General features: G+C 54.1%; 7 protein-coding genes across 7 annotated transcripts; 4 read left to right on the top strand and 3 right to left on the bottom strand.

The window, feature by feature from the left end:
• Nucleotides 1–3,756: 3,756 nt before the first annotated feature.
• On the top strand, nt 3,757–11,891 carry CH63R_07308 (Beige/BEACH domain-containing protein; the record flags this gene model as incomplete). The annotated part of the gene is made up of 4 exons (XM_018302283.1): nt 3,757–6,376; nt 6,423–7,340; nt 7,396–11,798; nt 11,859–11,891. The coding sequence occupies 4 exons, from the start codon at nt 3,757–3,759 to the stop codon at nt 11,889–11,891; spliced, it is 7,974 nt and encodes a 2,657-aa protein (XP_018157061.1).
• Nucleotides 11,892–12,284: 393 nt separating this feature from the next.
• Nucleotides 12,285–12,607, bottom strand: CH63R_07307 (NADH-ubiquinone oxidoreductase 9.5 kDa subunit; the record flags this gene model as incomplete). Its single annotated transcript, XM_018302282.1, has 2 exons — nt 12,285–12,331; nt 12,415–12,607. The coding sequence occupies 2 exons, from the start codon at nt 12,605–12,607 to the stop codon at nt 12,285–12,287; spliced, it is 240 nt and encodes a 79-aa protein (XP_018157060.1).
• Nucleotides 12,608–13,179: 572 nt separating this feature from the next.
• On the top strand, nt 13,180–14,774 carry CH63R_07306 (Dolichyl-diphosphooligosaccharide--protein glycosyltransferase subunit WBP1; the record flags this gene model as incomplete). Its single annotated transcript, XM_018302281.1, has 4 exons — nt 13,180–13,321; nt 13,415–13,525; nt 13,590–14,293; nt 14,349–14,774. 4 exons carry the CDS (start codon nt 13,180–13,182, stop codon nt 14,772–14,774), a joined length of 1,383 nt encoding a protein of 460 aa, XP_018157059.1.
• An 874-nt stretch (nt 14,775–15,648) lies between these two features.
• Nucleotides 15,649–16,017, bottom strand: CH63R_07305 (uncharacterized protein; the record flags this gene model as incomplete). The annotated part of the gene is made up of 1 exon (XM_018302280.1): nt 15,649–16,017. The coding sequence occupies one exon, from the start codon at nt 16,015–16,017 to the stop codon at nt 15,649–15,651; it is 369 nt and encodes a 122-aa protein (XP_018157058.1).
• A 246-nt stretch (nt 16,018–16,263) lies between these two features.
• On the bottom strand, nt 16,264–17,499 carry CH63R_07304 (uncharacterized protein; the record flags this gene model as incomplete). Its single annotated transcript, XM_018302279.1, has 1 exon — nt 16,264–17,499. One exon carries the CDS (start codon nt 17,497–17,499, stop codon nt 16,264–16,266), a length of 1,236 nt encoding a protein of 411 aa, XP_018157057.1.
• Nucleotides 17,500–19,114: 1,615 nt separating this feature from the next.
• CH63R_07303 (Mynd finger family protein) lies at nt 19,115–20,041 on the top strand (the record flags this gene model as incomplete). Its single annotated transcript, XM_018302278.1, has 1 exon — nt 19,115–20,041. The coding sequence occupies one exon, from the start codon at nt 19,115–19,117 to the stop codon at nt 20,039–20,041; it is 927 nt and encodes a 308-aa protein (XP_018157056.1).
• A 1,409-nt stretch (nt 20,042–21,450) lies between these two features.
• CH63R_07302 (Tat pathway signal sequence) lies at nt 21,451–22,293 on the top strand (the record flags this gene model as incomplete). Its single annotated transcript, XM_018302277.1, has 1 exon — nt 21,451–22,293. One exon carries the CDS (start codon nt 21,451–21,453, stop codon nt 22,291–22,293), a length of 843 nt encoding a protein of 280 aa, XP_018157055.1.
• Between the last annotated feature and the right edge of the window lie 630 nt (nt 22,294–22,923).

The following is a 22,923-nucleotide window of genomic DNA, read 5'->3' as shown; positions in this document are numbered from 1 at the left end:
CCCCTCACAATAACCCGGTGCATGTCAGGCGTTTCCAGGTACACAGCCAATCCGGCCGTCTCTCTGATGGAAGGTTCATCAGTCAAGCTTCATCGAGAATACTGCCATCCTGCCTCTTTGCCTGTTCTCGATGTTTCCTCTCGTCTGATGCAATACTGTGAAATCTAACACTTCGTTTCCTTCCGTTCTGCTCCCTCCTCGAACGGCCCTATTTAGGAAACACGGATACTCGGAGACCACCCTGAGAGTCGTAGTCAGAGCACAGAAAGCGACGTCATACGCAAGGCTCAAGACCCAGGGCCGATAGGCAATCAGTCACGAGCGCAACAGGGGAGGGAGGGGACGGGCATTGTACTCCGCTCCCTGTCTGCCTGCGTGTCGGTTGTCCGTTTGCCCTTACAGTCTCATAGCCTTGAAATTGTCCTAGAATCCACGGCTACGACAAGGCGTTTTCACCAGAGAACATGAATACTGCAACTCATAAATTGCCAGCCTTCTATCAACCGACTGAGCCGTCATCCTTGTGTGGTCATCCATCACTATCTGTCCACACAACAACGCGACAGGCCTTTCTGACACCAAGGCAAGGTACCGACACCATCCAGCACAGCCTACCAAGCTTTAGCAAGGGAAGTCGACGGCATGTACCACACTATCAGCGATCCTTGTACCTACTTCACTTCACTCACCTGTCTCAACCGGACAAAACAGCTCTCCACCCTCCCATCCCACACTGGCACCCACCTAGTCCGCATATCCCGCATAGCGCTGCATGCGATAACGCGCAGTGGGCAATTCACGGAGCGAAGGGCGAGGAAGATCTATCCGGAGGACCCTGAAGTCTAACAAGCGCTGCCATCCCGTCTTATCTCGACACTCGAAGCTTTCGCTGTTCCGTTGGGCTCTACCGTGGATCGTCCGGCGTCCAGAGAGGAGGGGACTGCGCATATCGTGTGCTGGCGGCTACGCATGAATTTCCCCGTCAACTATCTGTAATGTCTGCACCTTCCTCGTTGTCTATCCGCCCAGGTCTGTTTGGTCTCGGGTGGACGAGGACGTCTCGGCTACTTTTAGCCTGCTGTACAGCTGGCTGCCAAATTAAGTAAGTAACTTGCTCAGCAATGATGCGTTTAACTGTAGGAGACCCATCCAGGATTCAATGCAAGGCGAAGGGAAGACAGGGCCCCAAAGCCACTGGACAACTGGGGCTTCGTTGGGTGTCTCGTTCATTGCTCCGAGGTGACGCGAGCGCCGGGCGGTTTGTCGCCCTGGTGCATTGCTGGAGCCATCCCGCCAGGTACCTCTGCTGCCATGCCATGCTTCGTTCGCCATTCATCCTTCCCGTTGCTCGAGCAAGCTCCGACTGGAAGTGGTTCAAGAGCTGTCTGACTGCCAGTCTGGAACTGGAGGCGGGGGAAACGAGGCCCAGCACCAGCGCTACGCTGATCCAAGCTAGCTCAGACGCCTGACCCACTGGTCAGATGAGGACGCCCCCCGTGTGGTGCCTGGCACGTGCCCCAGTTCCCTGTCTTCCCGTCATCGTCGGGCAGTCTGGCGTTGGAGGTTGGAGCTGGCCGAGAACGAGATGTGTCAGACTGGCCAGGCAGCCGATGCGATGCGCCAGTCGTCAGCCAGAGCTTGGTACGCAGAGCCGGCCTACATCCGCCATCCAACCAGTCATCCAGGTTCTCGAATGACGCCGAGAAGACACGAGAGGTCGGCTTTACGTTGCTGGCGTAGGCCAGCGCGAGGAACATTCGTCGCGAATGCTGTGAACCTTGACTTAGGTCTGTTCTCGTCCTTTGGCTCAGGAACGCCTGCCTCTGTAGTAGTCTAGTAGACACCCCGCACAGTAAGTGAGCTTGCGAATCTGTTGTCAATGCGAAGGCCTCAACTCAGCACACCATCTTGTGCCGTCGGCAAAGGACCAAGAGGCGATTGGGCCTTTGGCGCCACCTCATGGATACATGGGGTACGCGTGTCGTTGCCGTCGTCGTCGTCGTCGTCCATGGACACCACCAATAATTAACCGACCACATCATACTGCAGCCAACGACGAGAAAGAGATATCTGCCGTTATCACCACCGAGCACTCCAACCTTCCAGCGTAGACCGAATCCCGTGTCTCGGTGTCTTGGATGGACCCAGACTGAAACCACCCACATACCGCCCAAGCTTCTCCCCAGATGCAGCTGCGCTCGCTCTCCGAAGGGGATGCCCAGCGCGTGAGCCGATGATCGCTCAAGCGGGCCCCGGTCAACGGAGGTCATGACACATGGGCAGTTGACCGACTCTCTCTGTCTGTTGCTGCCGCATTGTCGTAGCTAGCGCCGAAGGCTGGCCACTGACTCAACGGGGCGACAAAGACTGATGGGCCGCTACTGACTGATTCGTGTTTCTCGCCCTCTGATGTGTTTCTAGCTTTTGTTGGTGGGTTTCATGCATCAATGAGGGTGTTGTTCCCTCCGTCGCAGACGACGCGTATCCAAGTAAGTACATAAATGTACTGCTATCTCGCCATCCTGAGAAACAAGACAAGTCGCGCCGACTTTCCTGCGCTCGGGGGCCGAGTCGACGACCCGAACAGCGCCCTGTTCTATCAACATGGCACTGAGTACAGGCAAGTATCTGGATTCTGGATACGTGCTCGAATGGGATGAAGCACGCATGTTTCATGGGGGCCCCCACTCGCATTATCCATGTCGACTCTTGGTACCGGTAGCAACCCGCATCTCGGTTCATCTGGCCGTCTTGTCTGTCTGGCTATCTTGATTGCCTAGGTAGCTTGGTAGCTAGCGTATCTTATCTATGGAATGCAGCCAAGCAAGAAGAGGGTGGCGGTCCACGGAGAATGTCTATGCAGACAATTGCAGATAGGTCATTGATGCATTGATGCATCCATCTCGACACCGGCGAGGGAGACATACAAAGCCTACCCATTGTATTTGACCATATATACAGAGGCTGCGAGTGTCATCCGGTATCATGCCTCACATGTGATGTGCTGAGCTTCACTCGGCCTGGGGCCGGGTATGATCCCCGCCAACATGAGCTGTTCCATGAATAGAATGAGGAAAGGCGTGTCACCATCGTCTCCGCGTTATAGTGAATGCATGCGACGGGGCAGCGAGCTGAGAGTGGATGTGGCCTGCGTGCGAGCTTCGCAGTGGGGCTTTGCTGCTGAACAACTGCCCTGCCCAGTGGAAGCAACGGCAGTCCTCAAGTTGTCGGAGATAGAGCCGGGCGCAAGAGCAAGAGAAAGAAAGGCGAATATATGTGGGACTTTGCACCGCCACAGACAATACCCCACTCCTTCCCCAGGCGGGAGCCGCGACGACCGACCGCCGCTCCTGCCTGTTTTCTGGGCGACGACGAGGCGGCCACTGAGAGCCGTTCAAGCCACACCTTCACTGCTCAAGGCTGACTGACGCCCGCAACAGCTCCCAGGGCCATCTTTGTACCAATATCTCGTGTTGAGGTACCCTTATTGGACATTGTACAGCGATTTGGCTTCATTCGAAAGTAACGGCATCGTCAGAACCACATCTTCTTGTTGCACCGACAATATACATCACCCCTTCTCCCCTATTCCTTTGACGCCCCATTCCTGCCCAAGCTTACGAGCTGCCGTTCCACCCCACGCCGCATCCCACTTTCGATGCCGACCAGTCTTGACCGCTGCCTGGACCCTCGATGGGTGCTGGGATTGAAGGTTGTGGAATGAAGGAACTGTCGAAATAGCCAGAAAACAAAACCATGTCGACCCTCCAGGTATCGAGGCGTTATCGCTCCTCCACCTCGGCGTCGTCCCGATCATCCAGCGCCGCCAACTCGAAAGCTCTCGAAATCCTGCGCGGTATCCTCGACACCCTCGCCGCCAGCACCCAAAGACGAACCAACGACGGCTACCCCGAGTTTCCTGTTCTTGTCAAGAGCCTACGCCAAATTCGACAGCATGTCGCTGCGCCTGAACCTCCGAGCTCGCCCCAGGATGACTTTAGACACCTCCACGGCTTCCACCGTCTCCTCGATGTGTTGCGATCCTACTCCGGCTTCTACAACCCCCAGCGCCGCACGGAAGAGGAAAAGGAGGGCTTGTTTGGCCTGCTCGAAGCTGTGCTGGACGTCTTCGCCGCGGCATTCCTAGACCATCCGGGGAACAAGCGTTACTTTCGTCATCGCGTGGAAGGCGGCGGTTGGGAGGCCCTCGAACAGACCATCGCCAGCGTTGGGCTTGGCGGAAGCGACTCCGACCTCTGGACCAATTGCCAATTCTTCGGGAAGCTCTTGTCGTTCTCGCTTGGTGACAGCAAAGTAGACGCCCTTTGTCAATCCATCGCTACAAGCCAGGAAACACACGACAGAGTCGCCAAGACGAGCAACCTGGAAGAAACCCCTGATACCGACGAGAAGCAGGAAGAAGCGCCGGCGACCCCCAAAGCAAGAGACATTGGCCAAGAGGTGCGCGATGCCATTCAAAAAAAGGCCGTCTTCCGCAACCCTGAAATCCTGCGAGCTGTTGTGGGTTTCTGGGAGTCTATACCGAGAGCGCAGGACATGCCAGCCAACTCCTGCTCGATGGTAGTCCTGGAGATCATGTCGAGCATCGTTTCAATCTCCACGTTTAATCTCGCGGCTCTACATGCCACGGGTGTGCTCTCGCGCTTGCTTCGCGTTCTGTTCGATCCCGCCCCGAAGCTCGATCAGGCCGAGAAGGATAAACTGCTCATCATTTGCAAGAAGCTCATGTACTTGGGCTTCAACCAGCCCGCAGACACCCAGTTCTTGCTCGCAAGCGCCTCGCCAGAAGCCTCCGAGTTCAGTCTCGAGATGACTTCAACATACAGCGGCCCCCCTTTCTTCCAATTTGATCTTTCGCTTCACGGCCATTCCTCCATCGAGCTACCAACACTTGGCCGGCCGTTCCCACCCAACTCATCGCCAGGATATACCTTTACCGCCTGGGTTCGTGTCGACCGGTTCGATCCTAACTCTCACACCACACTCTTCGGTGTCTTCGATGCCACTCAGACTTGCTTTCTCCTTATGTATCTCGAGCGGGATACGCGCAACTTCATCCTGCAAACCTCAGTCACATCCAGCCGGCCTAGCGTCAGGTTCAAAGGCATGTCGTTCAAAGACAAGCAATGGTACCACATTGCTCTCGTCCACAGACGACCCAAAACAATGATTGCCAGCAAAGCCTCACTGTACGTCAATGGAGAGTTTGTGGAGCAAATTAAATGTGCCTACCCTTCATCGCCACCCTTTGCGAATGGCAGCACAGAAAGCTTCGCATCTTTTGCCTCCACCAATGCCAAGCCACACCCAGTTCAAGCATTCTTGGGGACACCGAGGGACCTATCGAGCCAGCTTGGTGCCGGATTGGTATTCTCAAAATGGTCTCTGGCATCTGCGCATCTCTTCGAAGACGTCCTGAGCGACGATTTTCTTGCTGTACACTACGGCCTCTCTCCGAAGTATCAGGGCAACTTTCAGGATAGCCTCGGCGGCTTTCAGACGTACGAAGCTTCTGCGAGCCTGGGCTTGAGAAACGAGGTTTTTCATCCCGGTAAGGATGAGAGCTCCGACATCATTAGAGCCATCAGAGACAAGGCTGGCAGTCTGCTACCCGAAAGCAAGATCCTCCTTAGCATACTTCCAGCCGGCGTCTTTCGAGAGGATGGTGTTTATCAGGACACTCAGCTCTACCGTGCTTTACCCCGGCCTGCAGCAACAAACCTCATCCAAATGACCCACAGAAGCGGCTCGGCCATTGTCATCAATGCTGCGCTGCCATGCCTCTTGGACGCATTGGCGCGTTCTCAGGGGGTGGCCATCCTGACCGGAAACCCCGTGGTGGTGACGCCCTCCTACTTTGACGACAATTTCTGGCGCCTTGCCGGCTTCACTCCCCTAGCCCTCAAGATTGTCGAGAGAGCAACCTCGGTCGAGGAAACTGTCCGTGCTGTCGAGATGACGTTCCTCTGCATCAAGAAGAGCTGGAGGAACAGCGAGGCAATGGAGCGCGACAACGGCTATGCCATCCTTGGCATGCTCCTAAGAGCCAAACTGGGTTACACGGTCAACCTCGGCGCTGACAACGGCAACTTGCGGCTGCCAATTACAAGCGAAGAGAGGGACAGATTGAGCTTTCAGCTCCTCAGCCTTGTCCTTGACTTTGTGGGGTACAACCACACAGAGCCCCTCGAGTCCTTTATTGTGAATCCCCTGGCTTACCGGATTCTACTCATTGACTTTGATACTTGGAGACGGTCAGCTTCCATCACTCAGGAACTCTATTATAAACAGTTCGTGACCTTCTCTGCCAAGAGCAAGTATCACCAGTTCAACAGCAGGCGGTTAATGCGCATGAGTAAGTCCCCTGTCGGCCTACATCCCATTGTCACTAACTTTTGTAGGAATTGTGAAACGGTTGCTTGATGCCATGAAAGCAGAGTCAATTACTGAGGAGGTGCTGACACACTTCATGACTGCTTTGGAGCAACTTGTGAAATGCAACTACACAGCCGAAGTGCACAGATCTCTCGCTTTGTTCATCACATATGCATACCATTCACCGACAACCTCCCTGGTCAGGTCCCCCCGACCAATCTCTGCGATTGCGCGAACTCCTGCCTCCTCTGGATTCGCAAGACGAGCCACCTTCGATTCCAACAGCACCTCGAGTGCGCCTCCTACCCGGTTTCTCACTAAGAAGCAGCTTGGTGCCAAAATACTGGGGATATACTCGGACCTCCTTTGTGAGAAAGGCAACCTGGCCAACATCCGCAAGTTTGCTAGGACAGTGACGAACAAGGTGAGACCACCGTTTGGCGAAAACCAACTATTTTTATTGAGTATGGACCAGTGGTTGCTGTATCTCCTGGCCAGTGACGACCCCGAGACCGTGGTATACGGCAGCAAAATCCTGGCTAGACTGCTCATCACCCACGGCTCCGCGTATACGGCCAAGTTCTCCGGAAAGACTGGTGGCTTCACCATTATGGCTCACCGACTCAAACGCTGGTGGTATGTCCCTTCGTTGTGGCCGATTTGCTTTAGCATCCTGTTTGGATTCGATGTCGCCAACGTCGACCTCGAACGCAACTTCGATTTCTCCAATCTGCTCGAAACCTTCGGCAAGGCCCGAGTCCTCTACCCGGAATGTCTTCAAGTCTTGACGTCGATGCTGCAACATGGGCTCAAGGACGTTATGAGGCACCAGGAGGACCCGAACTCACCCCAAAAGCCACACAACCTTCAAGCAAGCGGGTTTGACGGACTAGAAACACGACCCCGAGCAAAGTCGATGGAAACCAGGGGCATTGACTCGAGGGGTAGGTTCCGTTTCTCTATTGTGTTGAAACGAGCGGGCTAATGAATCCACTACAGTTGCAGAGAACATCCAACGCGATAGTGAGGCGATATCAGACCACGCGCCGATGCTTCTCACAGTCATTCGATTTTTGTCAGACTTGCACTCACGCTCTGCCAACTTCAAGGACTTTGCCTTGACGTCTGAGTACGTGAGGTACCTGTTGTGGGCGTGTTACCCCATCATCGTTAGCACCGATGCAGTCACCCCTGATACCGAGCTCAACTCACGAGACTCGGCCCTCACGTTCGAAGGCGGCGACGTGATAATTCGTCCTCTTGCCGGTTCTCAGCCTGGCCCCATCGTCCGCACAACAAGCACGGACGCGATTGCGACAATGGCAGGCAACCCCCGCGGAACTCCTCTCCGGAAGGCGTCTGGATTCGTGCTGCTCACGAACCAAACATCTCCCCAGTCCCCCAGCCCCGCACGCTTTGCCCCAGTCATGTCACCGAAGAAGAAGGTCGCGTCGCAGCAATCGAGCAGCGCAACCCTTGATGGCTTGGTGGAGCTCGTCATCAGTGTCTTCCTTGACCAAGTCTTCACACGAAAGGAGTTCCCAGGCTTCAGTCTGTTTCTCAGGGTGCCGCCAGGGTTCCAAGAGCACCAGGCTTATTTTGAATCCTTCATCCTGAGAAAGACGCTTCAACAACTCGGTAACCACGTCCAAACCAACCAGAAGGTGCTGTGCGAGCCCAAGGTCCTTACAAACATGGGCAGACTGGCTGCACACGTCACGGACACAATCTTTGAAGGATGGTTTATCGACGGCACAGAGCCAATGCTGGAGTTTTCCGGTACGGTGCTAGAGTACCTCCAACGGCCCGAAGTTTCCACCCTGAAAAGTGTTCGCCTGTGCAGCCAAGCAGTGACGACGATGCGCCAATGTTTCCTCAAGCTTCTTTTGCTAAGGTTCTCCGAACTGGACGATTCCGATACACCCGACTCCAGCGCAAAGGACTTTATGAGCAAGATTCTGTACTGGCAGTCGCCAATTCTCGGCTGCCTCTCGAACGAGGAGGAGTTTATGAAGCTTTTCTGGTACCAGCTGTATACAAAGCTGGTCGACCCTCGAGTAGGCATCAGGACTGCCACTGCCACTATTATGCGCATTATGCTTGTACAAAAACCACATGAGTCTAAGGTTCTGTTCCGACAATGTGTGGCGGCAGACCAGCAACAGTTGACCAAGGAATTTGTAGTGAAGCTCACCGAGGTTGACGATGAGGCTTTTCTTGAATGGGTGGATAAGCATCGGGCGTCCCTTGACGCCTTCTTCTTCGGCGGTATTTCAAAGATCTGGGAAGAGTTCGTCGTTGTCGAAAATCAGCGAACAATCGATTCGGCTAAGTTCCGATTAGCAAAGCGCAGAGACCGGCTCAAAGCATGGCAAACGGAAGCACTCACCATTGACAACATTCTCATCCGCCATGACATGGCCAATGGGGCTTGGATGAAGAGCATCTTCACTAGCGAGCACTTCAAGCATCAGCGCCTGATGCAGGACCAGCAAGATGACATGGCCTTCCTGGCTGCGGCGTTTGTCAAGATGGACAACGACTTGCGACGTCCTGGTGCCGTTTTCAGCGAGCATACGCAGCTCAAGTGGAAGCTCGACCGAACCGAGGGGCGAAACCGGATGCGTCTGAGGCTTCTACCTGACTATTCCAAGAAGCACGCCGACTACCAGCCAAAGAGGAGAGCAGGGGAGCCCACAACCCCGTCTGCCCTCAAGGTGAACACCACCATGTCCGCCGCTCAGATTGCGCCTTCACCGATCAAGTCAGCTACACCAGCATCGTCCCGTATGCAGTCTATTCCCAGTCTCGACGGTGACGCAGGAGGTTCCTCGACACCGGCCGAGGCGGATCAGGAGGAGGAAGAAGAAGCGAACGAGTCCGGTGTCGGTGCCGAAGAAGACTTTGAACTGGTTGACGATCCCAACGACGCCAACGAGGGAGACGATGGGTTCGAGGACAAGAACCGCAAAGTCATGAGGCGTCTCGAACAGGGAGATCAAGTCCAGGCGGTGTACAACATCTCACGCATCGTCGGGTTGGAGGGGTGTGAGGGTATCCTGATCATCGGAAAGGACGCACTGTACATCATGGACAACGTCTTCCAGTGCGCCTCTGGCGAGATTGTCAACGCGTGGCAAGCTCCCCCCGAGGAACGAGACCCCTTCTCAGAGATCATCACAGATGCCAAGACCACAGAGCAACGCCAAAGCTCCAGTCGTAGCGAGCAAGAGTCGCGAAGCTGGAGGTGGCACGACGTCATCAGTATCTCTAAGAGACGTTTCTTGTTCCGGGATGTCGCCATCGAAGTCTTCTTCACAGATGGACGCAGCTACTTACTGACGTCTATCAACCCGGCCCTGAGAGATGAGGTCTTTGGCAAATTGATGAACAAAGCACCGCACACCAACGCCGCCAGCTCATTGCCCAACCCCGAGGATGCTTGGCGCCTCGAAGCCCTCAAGGTTTCCGAGGAGATGCCCCAAGGCTTCGGCTCCAAGTTCGGCAGCATTTTCAACTCAACGCCCTGGAACCCCGCCATGAAGAAGTGGCAGAAGGGGGAGATGTCCAATTTCCACTACCTCATGCTTGTCAACACGATGGCCGGCCGGACGTTCAACGATTTGACGCAGTATCCTGTCTTCCCGTGGGTTCTCGCCGACTACACGAGCGAGGAGCTGAATCTCAACGACCCTGCAACCTTCCGAGACCTCTCAAAGCCCATGGGTGCTCAGACAGCCGGCCGTGTCTCGGGCTTCAGGGAGTCGTACAACGCCCTGGCCGAGATTGGAGAGACTCCTTTCCATTATGGTACCCATTACTCTTCGGCCATGATTGTGTCTTCCTATCTCATTCGCCTCCCACCTTTCGTTCAATCTTATATCCTCCTCCAGGGTGGGTCTTTCGACCACGCAGACCGTCTCTTTCAGTCCATCCCCCATGCGTGGAAGTCTGCATCCTGCGACAACAAGGCAGATATCAGGGAGCTGATCCCCGAGTTCTTCTGTCTTCCGGAGTTCTTGACCAACATCAACCAGTACAACTTTGGCAACCGGGAGAGCACGGGGGCGAGGGTTAACAACGTCGTGCTGCCTCCCTGGGCCAAGGGAGACCCCAAGATTTTCATCACCAAACATCGTGAGGCACTCGAAAGCCCGTACGTTAGCCAGCATCTCCACAGCTGGATTGATCTGGTGTTCGGTTTCAAGCAGAGGGGCGACGCCGCGGTTGACAACCTAAACGTTTTCCATCATCTCTCGTACAGGGGCGCCACGGACCTGGACAACATCAGTGATCCGCAGGAGAGACGAATCACGGCTGGGGTCATCCACAACTTTGGCCAAACACCTCACCAAGTGTTTACTCGATCCCATCCTGCTCGTGAGCATGTCTCTTGTCCGATCCGGCGACTTGATACTTCCGTCTATGCTCTTACCAGGCTGTCTCACCCATTACTCGGTAGGTTCTCTCGTCCAACGGCTCACTCCAAACTAATCAGTCAAACAGAATCGCGCGAAAGAGTGGCTTCTCTGATTTATTCGCCCAAGATTGACCGTCTCATCTGCGCATCGCCCTTCCGTCTGAACGTTGCGCCGTATGACAAGTTTCTTGAATGGGGTTACGCCGACAATAGCATCCGCTTCTTCTTCAGCGATAACCGGAAGGTAAGGAAGCCCGATTCGATTTCTGGCTGGGACTTGGCTAAGAATCAAAAGCCTGCGGGACTGTTTGAGAACCTCCACATAGGGCAGCTGTCTTGCGCTACCTTTGCGGATTCCAAGACACTGATCACAGCGGGAGAAGACTGCGTCATATCGGTGTACGCTGTGCAGACGGCTCCTGGAAAAGTAGTGGACCTGCTCCCCCGTTCGTCGCTTTTCGGTCACCGCGCTCCTGTGACGAGCATCGCAGTGTCCAAGTCCTTCAGCACGTTTGTGTCGGTCTCGACCGATGGCCAAGCCTTCGTTTGGGATCTCAATCGTCTCGAGTTCATTCGCAAGCTGCCGTTCTCGCGGCCCGTCGAATGCGCCCGCATCAACGACGTATCTGGCGAGATCATGCTGGGATCCGGTCCGAACGTGATTCTCTACACCATCAATGGCACCGTCATCATTGATCAGAATGTCTGTGCAGAACCCGACGACTATGTACATTCGTGTGCTTTCTACGAAGGTGCCGGCAACGAGTGGCTTGAGAACTATCTCGTCTTCACCGGCCACAAAAGAGGCCGTGTGAATGTGTGGAAGAAGTGCGTCAAGAACGGCAAGTGGGTGTTGGAGCTGCTTCGGCGGCTGGACCATGTAGATCCGCGCTCGGAGGTGGGCGCCAACTATGACGCGGGTGTGACTTGCATCACGCCTATGCCGCAGTGCGTCTACACCGGCGATGACGATGGACGAGTGGTAAGTAATCATTGGCCCAAGACGCCTGATAGACATCCATGGCTAACTTCATCGCCTTAGTACGAGTGGAATCTTGTTCAGCGGGACAGATAGAGTCTGGACGGCACCAAAAGTTCTACCCAGGGTAGCAAGCGTTTTCGAGGCTTTCGGGCGAGTTTATAAAGGAGAGCATAGCGGATGTCTTCCAGGCTAGCATAGAATTGGCGTCTCCATCTTGATACACCTTGACCACACGATACCGGAGGCTTGTTGCGCATGTTACAAGTGTGGACTAACGGAGCCTGGCGTGATTGGTAGTGTACAGAATGAGCTCTGGTATCGGTATTCCCTGTGGAAGCAATCCGTGAGCTACAAGTTCCGATCCGGCAGGCCGGCCACAGTCCAATGTCCCTCTCCTGCTTGCTGTCTTAGAAGCCCAAACGCCGTCGTATTTACAAAGCACCCTGGCTGATTTTTTTCGACCTCCCGGGTTGAAGTGGGAAGTGCTCATTCATCGTCATAGCCCGACAGCTGCTTCCTGGGTGCCGAAGGAACTGTGCAATTGGCGTTAGCCTGCCTCCCTTGCCCATCTTTGCGTAACGCAGCACCGGAAGGAGGAGGAGATCGATCGACTCACCAGGGTATGTGACGGGGATGGGCGGCGCGTTGTAGTCGCCAAGGTAGTTTCTGATAGGAGGGACGAGGGCCAGCTGGACAGGGCCGAGGGCGCCGAGGACGACGGACCAAAAGTAGGCGGGCTTCTCGCGGGACGCCCAGCGGCAGTATCGAATGGGCCCGGCCCAGAATCGGGGAGTCGCGGCGGAAGACATTGTTTCGGACGTGCTGCGGGAGAGAGAGAGACAAGCAATCAATTAGCAACTCGGAGTGTGTAGGGAGGGGGCGGGCGTCGGGCGTGCGTACTTGATTGACCGTATCGGGTGTTGTCAAATGATTGATGCGGTAGCAGGCGGGCTGTTTCCACGATGTCGAAGCTCAGAATGGATTCGCGGAGGAAACGGATAAACCTCGTCGGATTAATCACCGATGGCTGTGACCGACAGCCTTCATCTCTCCGGATCCCTGCCGCGTCGCCCGCCCAGGGAGCTCAGGAACCTCCACCACCCCACCCCCTTGCCGGGGATTCTCCGACACTAGCTTGGCAACGGCTACGTATCCCCAAGCTTCAAGACACATGCACCGGATCCCAAAAGCGCAATTGAGCTCTCTCCCAGCAGCGCAGCCAGCTACGCCCAAACGCAACGCACCCTAGCTGTGCGGTCGACTTTCTCTTTTTTTCCCACCCACCACCACCACCACCACCACACTGCCAACCCCTCCTACGAAATTCGAGATTCTTGCCCAGGCTGCTTCCTCCTTTCACAGCCTGTGAATTTCGGCAATCATGCGGTCCCTTCTCTCTCTTTGCCTGCTCTTCCTGGCTGCTACCGTGCATGCTGTGAGCGTCACCGGCGGCCGACTCCTGGCGATCCTGGACGATGTTGCCGAGAAAGAGGGCTACTCCAAGTTCCTGGGAGATCTGGAAAGTACGTGGTAGCTCTCAAGGAATGAACCAAAGCTATTCCTGGAGGGTCGGTTGCCTGCGAGGGATGCGATTAGCTGACCAATTGATCAAATAGGCCGGGGATTCAGCATCACATACCAGACGCCCAAGAGCGACTCTTTGCAGCTGTTCAAGCTCGGCGAGCGGGTGTACGACCACGTATTGCTCTTCCCGTCCAAGAGCAAGGGTATGCGACTCCTCTCACAGCGGCAGCAGCTATGTCGAATGTAATACTTACAAGCTCATGGCAGGCCTCGGTCCCAACCTGACCCCCAACATCCTCCTCCAGTTCATCAACGCCAAGGGTAACATCCTGCTGTCCCTCTCTTCCACCGCCACCGTCCCAACATCCATCGTCAGCCTCTTGGCCGAACTCGACATCGCCCTCCCCGCCGACCGTACCGGCCTCGTCGTCGACCACTTCAACTACGACACCGTTAGCGCCGCTGAGTCGCACGACGTCCTCGCCATCCCGGCCCCCAAGTCGCCCCGCGCCGGCGTCAAGAGCTTCTTCCACGAGGATGGCCAGGTCATCGCCTTCCCCAAAGGTCTCGGCCACGTTCTCGGCGCCGGCCAGCTGCTTACCCCGATTCTGCGCGCCCCCAAGACGGCCTACAGCTACAACCCCAAGGAGCAAGCCGAGGTCGTCGATGCCAACGACCTGTTTGCTGCCGGCGAGCAGCTCGGCCTTGTGTCCGTCTTTCAGGCCCGCAACAGCGCCCGCTTCACCCTTGTCGGGTCCGCCGAGTTGCTGAGCGACAAGTGGCTCGATGCGAAGATCAAGCCGGCGGCCACGGGCAAAGAGGTCACGGCGTGGAACCGCGAGTTCGCCAAGAGGGTCGCGGGCTGGACTTTCCACGAGATCGGTGTCCTGAGGGTCAACAACATTGAGCACCACCTCAACGAGGCTGCTAACGAAACGAATCCCGAGATCTACCGTATCAAGAACGACGTCGTAAGTTAGCTTGTGCTGTTGCTTTGTGACGGCTTAAACTAACCGCTCTTGACAGACCTACTCCATCTCCCTCTCCGAGTACTCCTGGGACAAGTGGACCCCCTTCACTGTTGCCAACGACGACGTCCTCCAACTCGAGTTCAGCATGCTGTCTCCTTTCCACCGCCTTCCGCTGGAGCTCAAGTCCAGCACCGCCGATGCCTCCACCTACACAACCTCCTTCACCCTGCCCGACCAGCACGGCATCTTCAACTTCAAGATCAACTACAAGCGTCCTTTCCTTACCAACCTTGAGGAAAAGAACACCGTCTCGGTCCGCCACATGGCCCACGACGAATGGCCTCGCTCGTACGTCATCTCGGGCGCCTGGCCCTGGCTGACGGGTATCTTCGCCACCGTCACCGGCTTTGTCCTCTTCTCGGCCGTGTGGATGTACAGCGCGCCCACAAAGGCCGCGACTGCGACCAAGAAGACGCAGTAAACGGGGGAAAGGGATAGAGAATAGGTATGGTTTGAGGAGTGCTGATACCTAAGAGAGGTCGCGGAGGAATGCCGTGACGTACGATGTCTGCGTAGAGAGGAGAGAGAAAGCGAGAATGAGGTCTGAATTTGACTCTAGGGTCTCGTGGGCCTTGTAACTGTAGTGTACATCTGGCATAGGACGCCCCGTTGCGTCGGGGGCCAAAAAGCTTAGGTATCAAAATGACTTTTACGTTTTCGAGTGACTAGTGTCTTCCGTCCGAAAACTTTGCCAAGATCACTACTTCTGGCACAGCACAAGCTTCAGCTTCTTCAGGAAGTTTGTTGGCTCCTAAAATGACACTGTGGCACAGTTAAGAGTAGGAACTCATCGTGAAGGTTCAAGGAGCCTAGTTTTACGTCTATGACCGTGCACCAGCTTCAACGCCGTTGAGCCATGGGGCGTGTGATTCAATAGCGTGGGCGTTGATCAATTTTACAACGCGAGGCAATTCGAGACAGCAGGTTGGTGACATATCGGTCGTGATATTCAGCGAGCGGAACAGGCCTTTGGCTAAAAGAAGGGGGTTATTCAAAACAATGAGGTCCCAAAAGACTTGAAGCCGTTGAATCACTTGGGCGTGGGTCGGTTACCACTTCAGAATAACTGGCTACGAATCCATTTTTGTCTACAATTACACTTCTTGCCAAGACACTAGCAAGCCCATCCTTCCTCCAAATGAAATCACCATCTGGCCTTCCAAATCCCCTTTGTTCGTGTCAACATTCTTCTGCTGGTAAGTTTGTCGTTAAAAGGGTGTTGTTTTCGCCGATGACTCAGGCCGTTAGTTGGGGCCCATAAAGGTCAAGCGTCAACATTGTTCTCCAACTGATCTTCAATGCTTTCCCGGCTTCGGCGTCTTGGTTCTGGTCTTGGTCGGCGACTCTGATGCGCTCCGAGTGGCATTCGATGGAAGGGTCTGTCTCATCGTGCTGCCGCCGATGCTCCGGCGTTGAGACGCCTCAGTTGACTTGAGGTATCCTGGAACTTTGGATGCTCTTGCAACATTTTTCGAAGATGATGCCGGCTTATCCTGGTCATCGTGAACCTTGGCCCTTTCTTCATGTTGTTCCTTTTCCTCGTCAAGTTTTTCACCAGATTTCAGGTCATCGTCGATGGGTAGAAACTTGCTTGGGTGCAGCTGGCTGGCGTGTTTAGCCGCTGATGAACCGAGCGCCCCAATGAGCAACTGCCCGAGCCCCATTGCAAGCCCTTGATCGGGAGCTTCATCGATCGCCTTATTCTCTTCTCCAACCGGTGCAAAATGTACCTCAGGGGTCTCCGAGTCTTCGGTCTTTGTCGTGCTGGTCTTTGTCGTGCTGGTCTTGATACTTCCAAAACTTTTGGTGACTTCCTCGTGCCATCCCAGAGACTCTGAATCCTCATCGTCGGAAAGGTCTCCAAATACGTACTTTTCCTTTGCAGGAGACCCGGCGAGTTCAACAACATTCTAGTTCATTGACTCAATATCCATGGCACCAAATGCCTCCTCCAATGAGTAGTCGTGCTGGGGTGCCGGCTTGTCCCGGGGCTCTTTGAGCCTTCTGAAACAGGTGAACCTGTCGCTGTCAGGCATACCAAAGGTCTCAAAGTACCATTTGAAGAGGCCTGGAGTGTGTCGTGACTTTCCACGTTTCCATTCGGCAGGAATCCAGCCGAGAAAAGTCTCCAGCCTAAAGATGCTGAATCTGAAATATGGGTGAGGAGGATGGGCGAAACGCGCGTAAGCTCTCGTCGGCTTGGACATCAGGTGATCCACCAAGCCAGCTGTGTTGCCCACCAGCGCGACGCGGGGCTGTTGGTTTTCCTTGCGGATAGAAATGATGATGTTCTCGGGCTCTATGACGCAGTGCGTAACGCCGTCGTGATACTGGCGACAGCAACCACTCAACAGTTGCGCCATGGTCTCAAGGCGGAACTCCAGTGTAAGCTCAACGGGATCGCTCGTGCTGGACACCTTCACCGGGCCTGGTCGTGGCACCGCTATGCATTGGCTATTGCGGACAAAGAGTTGGTCTAGAGAGACGCCGTCGACGTATTCGATGAGGACGATGCCGACGTGTCGAGTCCGTCCTCTGAACTTGGGGTTTGTGCTCTTGACCCCGGCGGTCCAGGTCCCATAGTACTGGGGAGCCAAGTGAGGATATCCCGTAATTCCTTTCTCGAAGAGCTGCTTGTAGGCGCCGGTCTCGTCGCTCAACCCCATATCGGCGCGGGTTGTCAATTTGTAGAGGATGTCAAAGCCATCGCCGACTCGGGGGTAGAACAGGGGATCATGAACTTTGGCAACGACCAAATCCCCGACGTTCAGCGGCTCGTATTCTCTCTTCTCCGGGTCGGGGGATGGTGTTTTGAGCACTTTGCATTTGAGCTTCTGGGGCCCGCGCGAGTAGGCCATACCGACGCCGCCAGCCAGGACCGCGACGACTTCCAGTTGAACCCGACCATTATCGTCGCTTTGCTTTGTTTCGTCGAAGTCGTGAGGAGGGTACTTGAAGGCCCGGTCCATCTGGGAGAGACCCGAGTCTTCTTTAGGCGGACCCATCTCATCGGTCGTCAAGTTGTGGGGTGCAGGATAATAGCTCAAGCCGTACGGTTTCGGCGGGACATGTGGAGTGAGCCAGAGGGTTGCTCCAGGCGAGTACAAGCTCTCATGGTCGGAGGGGATGCTTGCGTCTTCGGCCATGTTGAAGACTGCTGATGCGAAATGATGTTGTAGCTGCCCGAATGTCGGAGGAGGTCCAAGTGTCGACAGAAATATGCTCAGGCCCGCGAGGTCAGCCTGATCAATTACGTCAGTACAATGTTCGCTTTCCCAATGGTCAGAAGCTTAGACACCATAAATCTGCTCTTGACTCTTGACTGAAGCAGAGAGAGTCGTTTGCTTGCAGAGCAGAAAGTAACGTTGAGGCTGAGTTTTGGCGGAGAAGCGTGGCTTGTCAAAGCGATAAATGGCGAGGATGGCGAGGGAAGCCAGAAAGTTGCAAATTGCAAGAAAATATCTGCTTGCAGTGGAAATACTGTGGCATTTATTCTTTACAACAGGTGGCAAAGGAAATAGGGAGGTGAATCAAACAAGGTGGAAAAAAACCAAGCCTCTCATCACACAAGTTTGGTGCAGGAAAGAACCTTAAAATGGAAGGTGAGCACCTGCCTTGGTAGTCCAAAGCTTCAGTCCCCAGGTACCTACCCACCTACCCCTCATACAGTGACTAGAATCATAGATAGCCGGGTGACACCGTAGGCTACCGAATTCTTTCAGAAAGGTTTTTATTTCTATTTTTCCATCTGAACAAAACTATGGGAGAGGAAGTGGTGAAAGGGTGGATAATATCAGGGAGGGCTTTTTGTCATAGGCCACTTCTGGGGGTCATTACTAGAGCATTAGAACACCTATTGTGGTAACACATTTTTTTGCTCTGCTCTGCCTTCCTTTGATAAAATTGTTCTGGGTGCTACGTCCTTCAGAAATGGAGCTTGGAGGCCTTTATGTCTCCAGAAGCCTGCAGCATAGCAGCCCATCCTGCCTTGTAGACTAGAACGACTGCCAGGAGGCCTGTGCCAGGTAGGTATAATGAGAAACAAAACAGTACACTAACATAGATATCCAAGCATGTCCTGACTAGTTTACTATCTAGGAAAACCCATAAGTCTTTCCCTGCCTCAACAAATATCTCGCTAGTTATCTAGGTCTACAGGGTGTTGAATACGTATGATCTCTGCACTGAACTGAGACTGCTTTGGTATATTAGCCCTGAGGAGTGTGGTTTCCTTAGCAAGTAAGGTCTTGGAGTCTGGGTGAAGTGTATATGAAGTCTGGCTTCCACATGACAACCTGGTTGCTGTATTCAGGAGCCTAAATGAATACTAGGCAATGTAACCCGCAAGAAAGGGACCGTCAACCTCGTGTAGTTCACAACATCCTTTTCACACAAACACCTATCGACCTACTTTTCGCCTTCTTCTCAACCAACCTCCCTGAACCATCTTCTCGACGAAGATTTTCCCTCGCCAACAAGCGACACAGGTTAGATTCGTCTACAATCAGCCCAGCTTATCCCAGTTCAGTGGAGCTCGATTCGATGGAAGATGATCCTATGGATGTCGATTCGCCGGCCTGTCCGGCTCAACCTGAGCGGCTAATGCAGAAAGACGAGACGCCTATCCCGCCAATTCCTAAGGCGATTCTGTGTCACGATCCCCTTCCGGAGTTTGGCTATGCAAAGACGAAGGACAGTGGACGGCCGAAGAAACTCCACAAGGCTAGCAAGTCAGCCCATTGTGTTTACGTGCCCCAACATATGATCGCCGCTGAACCGACTCGTTGGACCGAGCAAAGCGACGAGTTCATCCGCACCAACTCGTTTCCCGGTCTTCGATGGAAGACTCTACTTCATGATCCCAGCCTCAATTTTCTTCACAACGAGGCAGACGTCGCTCGCGCTGTGGAATCGTATGTCCATTGCCCAACGGCGCTGACGCTGGTACACGGTCACAAACAGGGTACCTTCACGATGAAATCCCACTCTCAACCGTACAAAACGGTCACCTGGGATGATGACGACAAACTTCCCCAAGAGCCTGAATCGATACAACTCATGCCAGATATGGTGACGACAATGGAGATTCAGCTTCCCGGCGGAACGACCAAGCAAGTAGCTGTAATCATGGAATATAAGGATACACTCCTGAACCCCATCGAACAGTTCCAAAACGCGATCAAACTTGCAAAGCTAGAGAAGACAGCTCAGACGGTGTTGGACACCCTGGACACCCTGGACGAGCAGGCTGGCAGGCTAGTCAGCAGTTCTATCATGGATGAAGCGTCCTCTATTGCATCAGAGAGCGAAGACCTGTTGGTCGGCCCATCGGACAGCACTGTCTATGCACCTGCGTTCGATGGACTCGACGACTCGGTTGAGCAGTCGAACGATACGTCCTCGACACTCGGGCTAGGCCGACTGACTGGCTACCAAATGGATGCCAAGGAAATCATGACACAGCTCACCTCATACGCCCTCATGTTTCAAACACCTTGGGGCATTGTGACGGACTTCATCACCGCGACTATCTTTCACTTCCATCAAATGGAGAGACAAGGTTCGCCGAAAGAGCAGCTGCGCAAGGGTCCCGGAGAGGAAGTCACTGTCCTCAACATCCAAGACGCGCGCGAGATTCTGCCCAACATCCTTGGTTTGATGCGCGAGGCCGAGACAACTTCTTGGTAAACGATGAAACGATCGCGGCGTTCGGCGAGATTGGGGCGACGGGCCCCCGCGTGCGACAATAACACGGTGGGGAAGACTGGCGGATACAAGATGCTTGGAGTCGGCGAGGCCGCGGCGAGGTATTGGTCGCCGAAGCAGAGAACCACCGTCTCCGGAACGTGGCTCTGCCCGGTGGCGTGCGAAGGATTGGGTTCAGTGTTTAGTTTAGGTGGAAGGGCAAGGTCTGTCAAGAAGTCGAAGCCCAGGACGCTGAATGAATGAAATAAGGACATTGCAATCGAGCAGAATGACTCTGTTTTAAATGTCGTCACCCCATGCTGCGGGAGACGTGGCAATCCCCTCCCGAATAATCGTTCGGATTGGGTATTACGAATGGACGGTGTAGGACGTCCATCGCATTGCGTGGCTGCGCCGCGACGGCAGCGTGTTTGTGTGAGTTGCGTGTAGCAAGACAAGTGATAAAGCTGGTGCTCTAGAGTGATGAGGACCTGCCGCCAGTCATCTCCCCCAGTTTAGACCGGTTGCTTGGCAAAAACATCATTCACTGTGATGGAACAGTGCAACCCAAACTCAGTGGAATCATATAGTACCATCACTTGCTGAATTAGTGGTGTCACGTTAACGTTACAAGTCCGGTAATAAGATCTCGAACCTCTTTCACCAGTGGTAGTGTACGACAGCTTAGCGTCGAAAATCGTAATCTCAATAGGAAAAAAACACAAAACTATCCATATGCAAATGTCACCCCCCTAGAACCCTTACAGATTGTTAATCTCAAAGCGACACAAACTATTAAACTATTGGAATCGAACCAACGACCTCCCGTGACTTGAGATGAATCTGGCCCGGGAAGGCGGTGAATGGGGCGGCCGGCAGAAAAAGGGCTGCCACCCCACCTGCGAAGGCAGGTGGCTAGCTAGCCCAAGCCTGCCACGAGGAGCGGGCGGGCCTGAAGTGAATGCAAATTCCCACCTTGAAGCCATCTACATCTCGGACCGAGTTTTGGACAGGATCGGGGCATTCCTTCGTCATGACAAAACTTTACTTTGACCTGGAACCATCGTAACATGTTTCAAGACGGAACTGATTCGATAGGTCATCGTCCGTCTCAAAATTTGGCGCCTCGGGTTTTTGAATTGTGCTGGCGCTGGCGCCAATTGGTTGTCTGCATCTTTAAGACAAGGGTCCAGTCAGCAGCCAGCCCTTTGATCAACGGAGTTGCAGTGCATGCGCCAGATCGTCCACCTGTTAATATCTTTGACACCCCGGATAGCTGGAAGAGATCAAGGCATAAGTAACAGCGATGCCCTTGATAAAGTCGTGCTACGGTCTATCGTAGCGTTTGGAATTGTTCTGTTCGCTTCCACAGTTTCACTTCGACTGCCAGTCCTCGAAACACTTCACACACAATGGCCTGCCAATCATCGATCTCGTACACTTCGCTCCCTGATAGTGAATGTGGTGATGACAACCTTGCATTCACGCGGGCGAAGAAACGATTGCGCGGCCCCAATTGGAAGCTCTTGGCAATCATCAGCATCATCACAAACCTCGCCGCGGTTTCCGTCATCTTGGGCCGCCTGCCACCCCGCTGGCTTGCCCAGCAAGAGTGCCATCTGGACTCGGAATCTCTCTGGGGCCACCGCGTTCCGTGGAAGAAAGTGATCCTCGAAAACCAGCAGGAATTCATCGACAGCGATCCGTGGGACAGCAAATTCGGAGGAGATGGGACAGCATCTGTGGACAAGGGACCCAACCCGTGGGACAGTATATGGTTCACCAACTGGGTGGCGCTGGAAGATGACCCAGCCGCAAAAGGCTACGGCTTCGGAACTCCGTTGACGGGGCCGAATTCCGAAGGAAACGATCTCGATCCAATCCCATGGGAGGAAGGGTCCCAGGCTTTTGGTATCGGGGTCATGCATCAGCTCCACTGCGTGGCAAGCATAAAGAAGTCCATCAACGACTACAGGTACACCGGAGGAAGTCGGGGTTCGAATTCGACCAACACAATGGGCCACATCGACCACTGTCTCGAGGTTCTGCGCCAGGCAACCATCTGCCATGGGGACATGGCGTTGATAAGGCCCAATGTTCGTGGAAAGCGATACACCGGCTACGACGGTTGGGGGAATGAGCATCTTTGCCGAGACTGGGGGGCAATCACAGACATTTTGAAAGATCATGGAATCCACTACATAGTGGGCAACGGGATGCAAGGTTGGACACACTACGAGCACAGTACGGCTTAGGTGATGTCGGAGACTGATGCTGGGGTTGTGGATTAGTATTCGATAAACTATTCTATCCGCAGAAAAAGAAAGGTACTTTCTTTAAGGTTAAAGGCTAAGCTGATACAGCTAAACAATCGTTCATGGTAAGGATAGATTATGAGTAGTGCTCCACATTGCAGTTTTTAAGTTGAGCTGGACTGCACTGGAGGTGGCAGAAGGGGGACCCATGTAAACAAACGAATGGCACTGTCATGTCGCCCTGCCGTATCCCGAGCAAGGTAAGCTTTAATGAGGGCATGGTCGACTCTGGTTTTCACATCGAGAACAGAGGTATGCCGGAGCGGCAAAGGGCGGATGAAGGAAATTAGCCGCGTTCCTTGTTGTTTCTTTTTCCGGCTTGGCAACATCTCCTGATGGTGTGGAGAAACTCTTTCTGTTGTCATGGTTGACCCTCACTACTCCGTACAGGTACGGTCTACCTGAAAATGCAACTGTGGTTCGTTCCCACAGGCGTTTGCAACATTCTGGGTCCTGGAAAACAAATCTCCCGGCCGAACACAAGCCTGCTGGTTAATCGAACTCATCATCACCGATGAACCCTTTTAAGACCTTTCCAAGACCCGATCAGGCCAATAATGGCACGGGTGA

This window comes from Colletotrichum higginsianum, chromosome 5, assembly GCF_001672515.1.
Source record: "Colletotrichum higginsianum IMI 349063 chromosome 5, whole genome shotgun sequence".
NCBI lineage: Eukaryota > Fungi > Ascomycota > Sordariomycetes > Glomerellales > Glomerellaceae > Colletotrichum > Colletotrichum higginsianum.
The sequence above is the reverse complement of the archived record's forward strand: the minus strand, read 5'-3'. Positions and strand labels throughout refer to the sequence as shown.